The sequence below is a fragment of the Hippocampus comes genome, unplaced genomic scaffold (genome assembly GCF_001891065.2).
Source record: "Hippocampus comes isolate QL1 unplaced genomic scaffold, H_comes_QL1_v1.1 scaffold283, whole genome shotgun sequence".
NCBI lineage: Eukaryota > Metazoa > Chordata > Actinopteri > Syngnathiformes > Syngnathidae > Hippocampus > Hippocampus comes.
The window spans coordinates 494,184-505,407 of record NW_017806234.1 but is presented as its reverse complement, the minus strand read 5'-3'; the positions used below and the strand labels follow the sequence as shown (position 1 = coordinate 505,407).

The window sequence follows — 11,224 nt, the reverse complement described above, 5'->3', positions numbered from 1 at the left end:
AAAAACAAAAAACAAAAAACAAAAAAGGACGTTTCGCTTCTCTCACAGAAGCTTCGTCAGCGGTAGACAACCCTGAAGTCTCCGTGAAGACTCCGGGAAGTTGCTCTGCGCTAAAAGGCTGAGCGTGGCCTGTTTGAGGACTGGGTGGGGATGGTTAGTCACGCCCCTATGGTGAAGAGGCCCATTGGTTTCTAAACTCCCTATCATTGGGTCTTGATTAGGCCTATTGTTTGGGCTAAGGCTGAATAGCTACTTTCAGTTAGCCTGATCAGCATGTCTATGTCCCTTACTGGTCAACAAGTTATTGTAAATAGGAGACAGGTTAAATCTGATACCTCCTTCACGGTTCAGAGAGGGTGAAAATTTTTGACTGACAGAACCCTTTCTACGATGGAACTTTCCTGTACGACTGAGAGCCTCCACAAGCAACAATTATCATCATAAATAAAACAAGATCAGGATGGTCAGAATGGTTACAGCATCTAAAAAGACAGCAGTGTGTTTATTTTCCTGCTTTTAAAAAGTGTTGCACATGACCCTTTCAGCTTTTTTGACCCCCATGAATGCCCAAAGTAGAAAGAAATTTGAGAAATGTATTTATTTTTTCGTCCGTAGACACCATTAGATGGGAGATTTAAATTTGTGCAAATTGTTTTCTATCCCTCTAGCACGATCCCCCCCCCCCCACACACACACACACACACACACACACACACACACACACACACACACACACACACACACACACACACACACACACACACACACACACACACCGGGGAGGAGGAAGTAATTGTGAAAAATTGAATGACCAGCAGAGACAGGAATGATTGTTGTGGAGAATGATCATTTTTGAGTCCAGTAAACACTTCAGTACAGCAAATCCAACCGTTCACTTAAGGAAACAGATGCCCTCAGATCTTTTGACTGATGTATCACCGACTATCAAATAGAAAGCCAACTCATATTCCAATGTTAATATTTGGAATGAACATTTGTCAAATGAAGCTGCAAACACACAAAAAAGTACAATAGGCTTCCTAATGTTAAACTCAGTGGTGCTTGACGACGACACGTGCCATACTTTCAAAACAAACAGCCATCAAGTCTTGCCACACTGAATGAGACAAACCGGTTGTAAACATAGGAGGGAAAGAAACAGCTTTGCGGGAATGCTACCGAGCTTTACTAATCGGGAAGTGTGCGTTGGCGTGCATGTGAGACTGTGTAAGTTTGCACAAAGGAGGAAAGCAAAAATACAGAAACATCACTTTTCCCCCCCACCTCCCTCATAAATGTCCATGACAGTTAAAAACATCCACAATAAAAAGATCTTCATATGTATATATTATCTTCTTTATTTCTAGTTGGTTCCATTCACTGTCCGCAATAAGATGAAGAACATGCATTGGACGGCCCAGGAAGAAGAACATCTTTAAGTGCATTTGTTTCTTGCGACCGTCGGGAAGAATGTTGTCTTTGTCCACGACGAACTTCTTCGCATCTCAACATCCGTCACGAGGTTCATCGAACCACACCTTCAAACAACATGTTTAGTTTCACATTTTCACTGGCCGGGCTTGCTGCCTTCCTCCTCCTTGTCAGTCATGCAGCAGTTCCTGCAGACAGTTTGGGGACTTGAAGGTCTCAGGGACTTCGCTGTCCAGCTTGCAGATCACCTTGTAGATCGCTTTTTTCCATGACGGGTCCGCATCTTTGCCAGCCACAATGGCGTTGAAGAACTCACGAAGGGTCACCTGGGCCACCTCGAGGAATCGATCCGGCACCTGCAAGACCCCAAATATGTTTCCAGATCTATCTCCAAACACATTTTCACATGTGGTTGTCAAAATGATGAGACACATCTTGTGTATTCAGGTGGGTTTTTTTTTAAAGGACAGTTGCAAAGTTCCCATTGTCCTTTCTCACATGATTCCCGTCTGTATATGTGTGTGTGTTCCTAACAAGCAGAACAATACACACACTCACACACGGGCCTGTTTTTTTTTTCCTGCCCCTCTCCCGGGGGCAAGAACATACAAAGACACTAAACAATCTGACAAGCTTGCTCTCCCTTTTCGCTACCTTTTTGTGTCTCATTTTTGAATGCCGATGTATGCGCATACACATATACTTGCTGACTCCTCCAGACAAGGCGCATGATCCTCGACACTTCACCAAAGTGTGTAACCCTGTCATACGTGGCAGGACACGCCAAGGTTAGACGCCACCAGAACGGATGGATTGCCCCCCCACTCCCCCTCCCCACACACACACATACGCACACTAAATGATTCCCCAGACTCTTGTTCACTACATCTGCCCTCTCTCTCTTTTTAGCAGGCCCCTGGAGACCACAGTTGTTTCAACGAGACCCTCTGTCACTGTCCTGCCAGGGACACGACGCACAGATGAACACAAAATACATCGTCAGATCAACTCTGTGGTTAGACAAGAACGGCACCTGAGCTAATAATCGGTGCACATGACAAGCATGTTGAGTCAGGCCATTCGGGGGGCTAACTAGAAGAAAGATACTTATTGCGTCGAGTGCGTGTGCCAATATGGATAATAAGGGGTACTTCATGCACTGACACTTTTATCCTGCCTTCATCTTCATCAAGTGATGCCAGTGTTGCTTTCATTACCGTCTCTTGCTGAGGGAAAAGTACATTAAACTTATGATGCTTTTTACTGCAAGTATATACTGACGTATGTGACTCTCTCCTGACAATGGAGATGCACTTGCTATTGGTCATTATTATTATTCTGTGTGTGTGTGTGTGTGTGTGTGTGTGTGTGTGTGTGTGTGTGTGTGTGTGTGTGTGTGTGCGTGTGTGTGTGAAAATCTCTGCCAAGTGACAAGCATCTGCTTCCTTTTTCCTCTTGTACACCGTCACTGCTTTCAGGCCTGGCTTTCGTCACATTCTCCTGTTCTAATACTTGGGTCCAAAAATATTGTTCTCTTGCTTTGACATGTCTGATCCCCCCCTCCGTCCCCTTTTTCCGACACCAACATTAGGCACTGATGCATAGTTTAAGGAGATCCAAAGATGTTCAAGGATAATAATGCTTAAGTTTGGTTGATTGTCAGTGGTACAACTCATGTCCCACTTGTTGAAGAATCGTATTGTCCTTTTTCATCACAAGAGTGACGCAACTGTCGTTTACCAAAATATGAGAACAGTGTTTTTTGGAGCTATTTATCAGAGTGGCTGTGATCTCATCATGACCATTTTCTTGGGCTATTACACTGAACTCATTTGGCTGTGGAGAATGTTTGTGCGGTGGCTCTGATTCATTTTCTGCCTCCTATCAGCTGGACAAGTGCTTTTTTTTTCACACATAGATAATGCTGTGGTTTTCATGTTGGTGACATCTCTAAATTTGAAACTCAGCCAAAGCATTTCATGATTTTTTTTTTATAATAGGGCAGCAGGGGTATGTATACACCGTTATAGTGCCAATTGTATATTTTGGAGGGATTAGCATGATGAAAACAGTTATCAAGTCATTAGTCTCAGCATCACCACAAGGACAGTGGTTAAGTTGCTCTTTGTTCTTAGAGGAAGGGTCTGCATTCTGAGATTGCTTATGTGTGTGTCACCGAAGAGGACAATAGCCTGGGTCATCTGACCGAGAGGCTGCAGACCACTCGTATCACATGACAGCGGCTCGAGGCCACGTCTTTGTTAGCCGGCCCATTGTCAAAGCTGAGGAGACAGCTGCGGAGAGGACTCACTGTGTATCCACACACACACACACACACACACACACACACACACACACACGAAGCCCACACAGCAACACATAAACCGTCCCCTCGTGACTCCTCATGGCTCAGTGACAAAGACGATGCCTTCTTCTTCTTCGTCCCAACTGGAAGACACTTGCACATGCGCCCACATGCACACACGCATTCTCTGACCACATCGCTATATTTATAGTGACAGAAACTGGCAGGTGGCTTTGTCTGCAGCAAGGTTTTCTCTCTGTCCACTAGCGTCACAAACTTGTTTTCAATCTCCATGAAACCTTGATGAGCAGCTCATTTGCATCGATAAGTAAATGAGGATTCTGTATCAGTGGTTGCTTTGATTAAGCGACGAAAGAAAATCCAACAAATCAGATGGCCGCCTAACAGTATTTAATTTAGAGCCGTAACTATTCAAAGAAAAAAAAAAATCAAGCCGCTATTAGAATGGGCCGCTGCCATTGGTGCAGGGCCTCTTGACATGGGAAAGAATAGGAAGTAAGACGAATGAATGGATGAATAAGACGAGAGGAAAGATGAAAGAGAAAGTAACACAGAAAGGCATGAGAAGTCGAACCTTTTATGTGGCACAGTGCTTATGAAATCGGATACTCCTGAAATGTGAACCCCACCCCCCTCCCTCCCACGCCACCACTAAGGTGAGCATGTGTTTCATTTGAAGTCAAAGGGCAGAATTTGTGAGTCACCACCCCACCCTTCAAGGGGTCTTGTCCAGATCATCACAAATGAATATCTGTCTGCAAATGTATTCTTGTGTACATGGCTGTGTGTGTGTGTGTGTGTGTGTGTGTGTGTGTGTGTGTGTGTGTGTGTGTGTGTGTGTGCGTGTGTGTGTGCATCTTTGGCCACAAATAAAAGTACTTAAAATTGTAGAAATGTTCTGCTACAAGTATGTAAACTCATGTGCGTGTGTATTTTTAAAGCTTAAAGTTCATTGTATCATGTTGCTGATCTGTAGTGCAAAGGGCCACCACATGAGTCACGTACATCGGCTCATTGTGCAAATATTTCACAACTTTTTAAACTCACAAAAGCGAGTTAACGATATCATGCCCAGTGCTGCTGGCAGACTTAATGGAGACTCGTCAGTCTGTTCCCAAAAGAAAGTTAAAAAAAACAAAACAAAAACAAACAAAACAAAAAGGAAACATTTCTCTTCCTCTTGGCAGTGGCTAGAAGCTGACACCTTCCCCCGAGTGTCCTGGCAAAGAAAATCCCTCTGTCTCTTTTTGTTTTTTGAAGTTGAGACTATTCCCCATTACCTTTCCCTTTCTATCGCCGCCCCCTCCTCACGCCTCCCTCATTAGCTGGCGGTCGAGCCGTAATTAGGACAAAATACTTCCAGAGAACGGGCGGTGTGCAACGGTGGGGGAGGGGATTGGCCGATGGGGGAGGTTGTGTACAGAGGGGATGCTGGAGGAGAGTGAGGTGTAAACGAAAGAAGAATTGTGAAAAAAATGTGGCTGGAGAGAAGACAAGGTAATTAATGGAGATGCAATAATTATGCCAACACATGCTCAAACACAGAATGAATGAAATATCATCGCCAGGAAATCATTTAAATTAGATGCTGACTGTGCGCAAATTAGCGTGAAAAGTTCTTACTTGAACTCTGTGATGCTAAGTAGATGTCTAAGTAGTGGTAACCAGGCAGCGGACAGGTGAGCTGGGAGGAGATGAGGAGAGAACTGCGAAAGATGAGCGAGGTTGATAACCGATGAGGAGGACAGAGTCCGAAGGACAATGGGGGAGGGGGGAGGGGCGTGGAGGGCTGACGAGGGACAAATCAAGGTGGAACCGTGATGCTAAATTTGGCTAAAAGGAGAAGACTCCTGTGCGCGACGGAGACTTGCTGAATCGGCCGCGGTTCCGGTTTCACGCCTCCAAGCTTGACAAAGAGAAAGAGTCCCTGGCCTGTAATGTTCCCTCCGGGCAGACAAAGGAAGGAGGCAGGTGAAGGTGGATGCAGGCGTCACACTAAGGCAGGGAATTTTGGAACGCGTCTCCTCATGCCGCATTTGGAGGATGGCAGCTTCATTTCACTGAAAAAGTCTAACAGCTGAACTCACCGGTTTTGAAAGGAGGCTCTTCAAAATAGACCCCTAAGCACCTGAGCCAAGATAATCCATCGACTAAAAATAAGAATCCTAAACAAACTCGGGACCTAAATGCTTACCATGTGTGACTTAAGTCACCCAACTCCAGTTGTACAAAATACGAACAGTGGAGGGTTATCTCTTCAAGCTTCTTCTCAATAAGTGCAGAAAAAAAATAGAAAGTGTGTTTTCACTCGTGTGCATAACGCTAATGGACGTCTAAATGCTGCTGATGTTGTGTCAGAGTTTAAAGGCCCTCGGGTCCCCTGAGACTAATATTGGGAGGAGAGACGTGAGGGGGAGAATGTGACTTCTGCAAATCGCTTTGACAAGGACACCCATGCCTTGAGCGGCGTCCTCTTTTGCCTCGTCGAAGACACACAAACACATACAAACACACACACACACACAAACACACACACACGCACACACACACACACACACACACACACGCTGCAAGGTCCATTCCTCAGCAGAAAATCAGGAGGCGACTGTTGCGCTCCCAACAGCTGACTTGGAGGGCGTTTGCTGAAGCCAATTTGTGTAAAACATTTAACCCCAAGCTACTTTCAGTATTTCCCACTGGATGTCATTCAAAATTCTGAGTTTCTTGCTCTTAGTCTTATGAATAATGCCTCACTCAGCGTTGAGTTGTATTGTGGTCTACTTTGATCGGGTGTGTTTTGAAATTCAAGGCTTCCTATTTAATTCCCCAAGATGATTTTTTTTTGGGGTGAAATGTTTCATCTTGTTTTGAACCTTGACCTGAACTACTTCAGCTGTCTTAGATTCACTATTATAATATTTTCAATAGGGTTCTTGACGCAGAGAAATAATGAAAAATTTCAAGGGAGGCTAAGAATCACTCTTCAGTCAAGGTAGCACTGTCGTGAAAATTTCAAAGAAATTTTTCTGGCAGTGTTGAAGAAAGACAACATTCTGACAGTTACGTCGACATGTTTCTTCGCCTACCTCAAAGTCGTTGGCTTTGTTGTAGTGCATGTTAAGCGCCCTGAAGAGTTCGGCGTCACGGCCCACCGCCAGCTCTTCGACACCAGTCACACCCTCATTGATAGCCTGCCGGGCATACTTCTCCATCTGGATGTAGTAGAACTCTCGGAAATTGCTGAACCACTTGATCAGCTGAGACGTGATGCAGCGGTTGAACTGCAAACATGTAGAGGAGGGGTCAGAAAAGTCCAACGAAAGTCATCTGATGTTGAGAAGGAACAGAAGCAACATCCTGACAGGGTCCAGGCATTGGTTGGCATTGTGTGTGCAAAATACACAAAACACTGAAACGCACTTAGAACCTAGTGAAAGTGTGTGTGTGTGTGTGTGTGTGTGTGTGTGTGTGTGTGTGTGTGTGTGTGTGTGTGTGTGAGTGGGAGGCTGGTGAGGCGGAAAAACAGCTTTGACATGGAGATTAAGTTCTGCATTCTTACAAGACATCTTTGTGTACGGACGTGGCCTGTACAGGATTGGGGGGGGGGGATTCTGAAAAGATGGTGAGCATGCAGGGGATTGTTGTGTCGGAGGGCTTTATACCGAGGAGGTGGTTAAACAGGCTGGGGAAACGGTGTTTGTGTGTCAAAAAGGGTGCAGTATCACACATCAGTAACACACATCATTCATCAAATATTATGATGCAAAAAAAAACAAAAAAAAACAGATGAATGTTTTAATAATGTGCTTTGCTGCAGTGCCATGGTTGGCCATTGCAATAGTGAGATCAAGAGTACAGTAGTGTCTTGACTTATGAGTTTAATTTGTTCTGTGACTCGTAACACAAGTTACCGGGACATGTATTTCAAGTCTGTATTATTTTTTCAATATTTGTTTGGTGTTTAGTTTTTTTTTTCCTTTTCAATGCATTCATAATGTGTGTCAATTATCTTTGGGGGTTTTTTGGGTTTTTTTGCCATTTGCCGGTAGTGCCGTGCCCTATCCACTTTACCTTGGGTTAAAAGGGAAGTCACAACTGTGTGGCTTAGCTGTGTGTCTTAAAAAAGCAAAACAAACTGACCAATTGAAGGCTTGTAACTGGAAAAAAAAAAAAAACTCATAAGTTGGGGCACTCATGAATCAATACACAACCATCATCAAAAATTCTAGCCACATGCTTTGCTAAACACCAATCCGCGCACTTCCCCCACCCCAGTTCAGATCATCCAAATGGCAGAGCGTGTGGCACGCCACTTTGTATTCACAACCAAAAGAGGGAAAAGGAGCAGCATCAGAAAAAAGTGTCAACTGATGCTTGCACCGCAACCCCCATCAGCCACTTCATTCGCCCTTCCCGCAACCATGCCAGAGAAGCAAACGTTAAGAACTGCATGCGCTGCAGCTTGGCACATTTTGGGGACAAGACAATTTGAATGTGCACAATCAACATAAATTGTCTCCATTGGTTCTTTGTTATTTTTTTGCTCTGTTATTCGAGTGACAGATATGGACATTGTCGCTGTCCAATGTCCAAGCTTCGGCCGTTAGCTTTACTACTGATGCAACGAACATTCCATCATGTGCACAGTACTGTGATTAAAAATGCTTTGATTGTACTTATTAAACACAGAATGGAGTCAAACATGTTCCTCTAAAGTAGCCCGTTAGATGAGGCGCACATATGTCACTGACGATTATTAGTATCACCTCTGGATCCACTCCACAAGTTAATTTCACAATCACATGACTCTTGCAACTCCACAATTATGGAAATTAGACTTGACCAAATCACACCTCTTTGGTGGTTGTACACAAATTTCCAGCTGACACATTGTGGGTGTGTCAGAAGTCTGGCCGTGAGAATTTCCACAACTTGAAAGTGTGCAAGCCAGGCATGTAAGCACAAACGGATATGAATATGTCTTTGTAAGACATCTGAAGTGCAAATCATGGAGTCCTGAGAGCCAGTAGTGAAAGCCAGCAAAGCTTTCTTGTCAGGGTTCAATTTTAGGGCCCCTTGCTTTTCTATTTCGATTTTCTGCCTTTGGCTTCAATCTTGAGAAAGCATTTTCTTCCATTGCTGTGTTGATGGAAGTCTGGATTCCAGTAAAACCATTTGTTTTGTCTTGACATTAGAGCCTGGATGCTCTGGACCTTTTTACATTTTAATGAAAACGAAACAAAAGTGATGGTGTTTGGTGAGAGGGGCTCTTGGAACTTTTTTTTTTTTAATATTTTTTAATAGTTCTTTTTTTAAGTCATTTGCTCTATTTTCATTTATGTTCAGTATATTGTTTTATCTATTGTTATTTTATTTACAAAGTATTTGTTATTTTATTTTGTGTTTTTTTTAAAGGTGAATCACATAATTGCTGTAAAAAAACAATTGATTTTCATTGGACTGGATAATTTTGTTCACATTCATGCCAATGTGATTCTCTAGGCGTTTCCTCCTTCTGTTAAAAATATTGTGACAACTGTTGTATCGCAAAACTATCGTTCCTTTGAAATAAAATGACAATTCTGGCCCTGCTTGAGGTTGTTTAGATGCTCAATGAGATTGATTTAAAAAAAAAAAAAACAACATTTTGTCCGGAATGTTTAAATAACTGGTAATGGAGCTGCTACTAGTCCATATTCTGATCTTGTCAAATTGGATGTGGAACTCCAATTATCAGGGAGGAAAATAGGCAGGCAGGACGCAAATTGATTCCCGATGAAATGATGTCAGCCAACCTCTCAACGAAAACAGTCCGGAGTAACGGGGTGGTCTGTATGCCTTTGCTCATCAGCCTCTCTTACAGGAAACTTATGTGAGATAAGGAGTGAGTGTCAAATTAATCTGCATCCCCTTTAGCCTTAACAAGGCATTAATTGCTCTCACTTACTCTCTCAAGACAGGATGGCGACAACCTTGAAATCTTCACGCTCACATCTGAGTGTCTCCTCAGAAGGAGAGGGCTATTAGCATCGTGTGTGTGTGTGTGTGTGTGTGTGTGTGTGTGTGTGTGTGTGTGTGCGTGTGTGTGTGCGCGTGCGTACGTGCACCTGTGTGTATGCAGTGTATGACACGAAGACAGTCGCGCACTCTAACCCACTTCACACAGCATGCTGGGCCGTCATTCTACACAAGAGACTCATCTTTAAGAACTGCTTTCCCAGAGACAAGTCCATTCAAGTCCAATTAGTGTGAGCCATTCAGGGTCCTAATTCCCGCACAGTGAATCTGCCTGATCCTTCGCACACATGCTACTTATTGTTCCCTCGAAGGGAGGGGTGGGACGGCAACGAAAGCGTGAGTGAGACACTGACCCGGATTTTGAAAATATGATAATAATGAGGGCGATGAAAGCAACGGGACAATGAAACAACACATAATAAAGTAAAAGGACAGCCTCGCGCATCACAAATAGGATTAGTTGAGCTTCATTTTATATTAAACGAAATAATATCCTCCCAGAGATACATATGACAGATTAATGTGGATTATCTGTCAATTAAAACCAAATTTAACAACAAATCATCATTTGCATAAAATGCTCATATAAAAGCGGACACTTTTCTTGAAAGAAGATGAGGCCAAAGATTTTTACGTAGCTTTTGCTCACCAAACCTTCCAATGATGAAAGTGGATGCATGTGTGTGTGTGTGTGTGTATATATACACGCTATATATATATATATGATATACAGCACCAGGCCCGGACATGGTCCACACCTACTGGCTAAAGAAACTCACAGCACTCCATGAGCGCCTAGCAACACAAATGAACCAATTGCTGAGGGATGGGACTCACCCAGGATGGCTAACCGAAGGGCGAACGATCCTGATCATGAAGGATCCCTCAAAGGGTGCAGTCCCATCCAACTATCGGCCAATAACCTGTCTCTCCACAACATGGAAGCTCATGTCAGGCATCATTGCGGCTAAGATAAGTGGACACATGGATCAATACATGAACGAAGCACAGAAGGGCATTGGTAGAGATACCAGAGGAGCCAAACATCAGCTCCTGGTGGACAGAACAGTCGCACAAGACTGCAGGTCCCGACATACCAACCTGTGCACAGCCTGGATTGATTACAAGAAAGCCTATGACTCAATGCCACATACACGGATCACTGAATGCTTGGAGTTGTATAAGGTGAACAGGACCCTAAGAGCCTTCATTGCAAACTCGATGAGGATGTGGAAAACCACACTTGAAGCTAATGGCAAGCCACTTACCCAAGTGTCCATCAAATGTGGAATATACCAAGGTGATGCACTCTCCCCACTGCTGTTCTGCATAGGACTGAACCCCCTAAGCCAAGTAATCACCAAGACAGGCTATGGATACCGCCTCAGAAATGGAGCTACGATCAGTCACCTCCTCTACAAGGATGACATAAAGCTGTATGCTAAGAGC

The 11,224-nt window shown here is 43.8% G+C and overlaps 1 protein-coding gene across 1 annotated transcript in view; it reads right to left on the bottom strand.

Annotated features, from left to right (window-relative positions):
• Nucleotides 1-964: 964 nt before the first annotated feature.
• Nucleotides 965-11,224, bottom strand: part of prox1a (prospero homeobox 1a) — a 26,102-nt gene continuing 15,842 nt past the window's right edge. The window contains exons 6-7 of the mRNA XM_019856609.1: nucleotides 6,844-7,038; nucleotides 965-1,787 (exon numbers count right to left, since the gene is read on the bottom strand). Of these exons, the coding sequence (XP_019712168.1) occupies nucleotides 1,602-1,787; nucleotides 6,844-7,038 (381 nt within the window). The 3' untranslated portion in view covers nucleotides 965-1,601. The remainder of the gene's footprint in view (nucleotides 1,788-6,843; nucleotides 7,039-11,224) is intronic.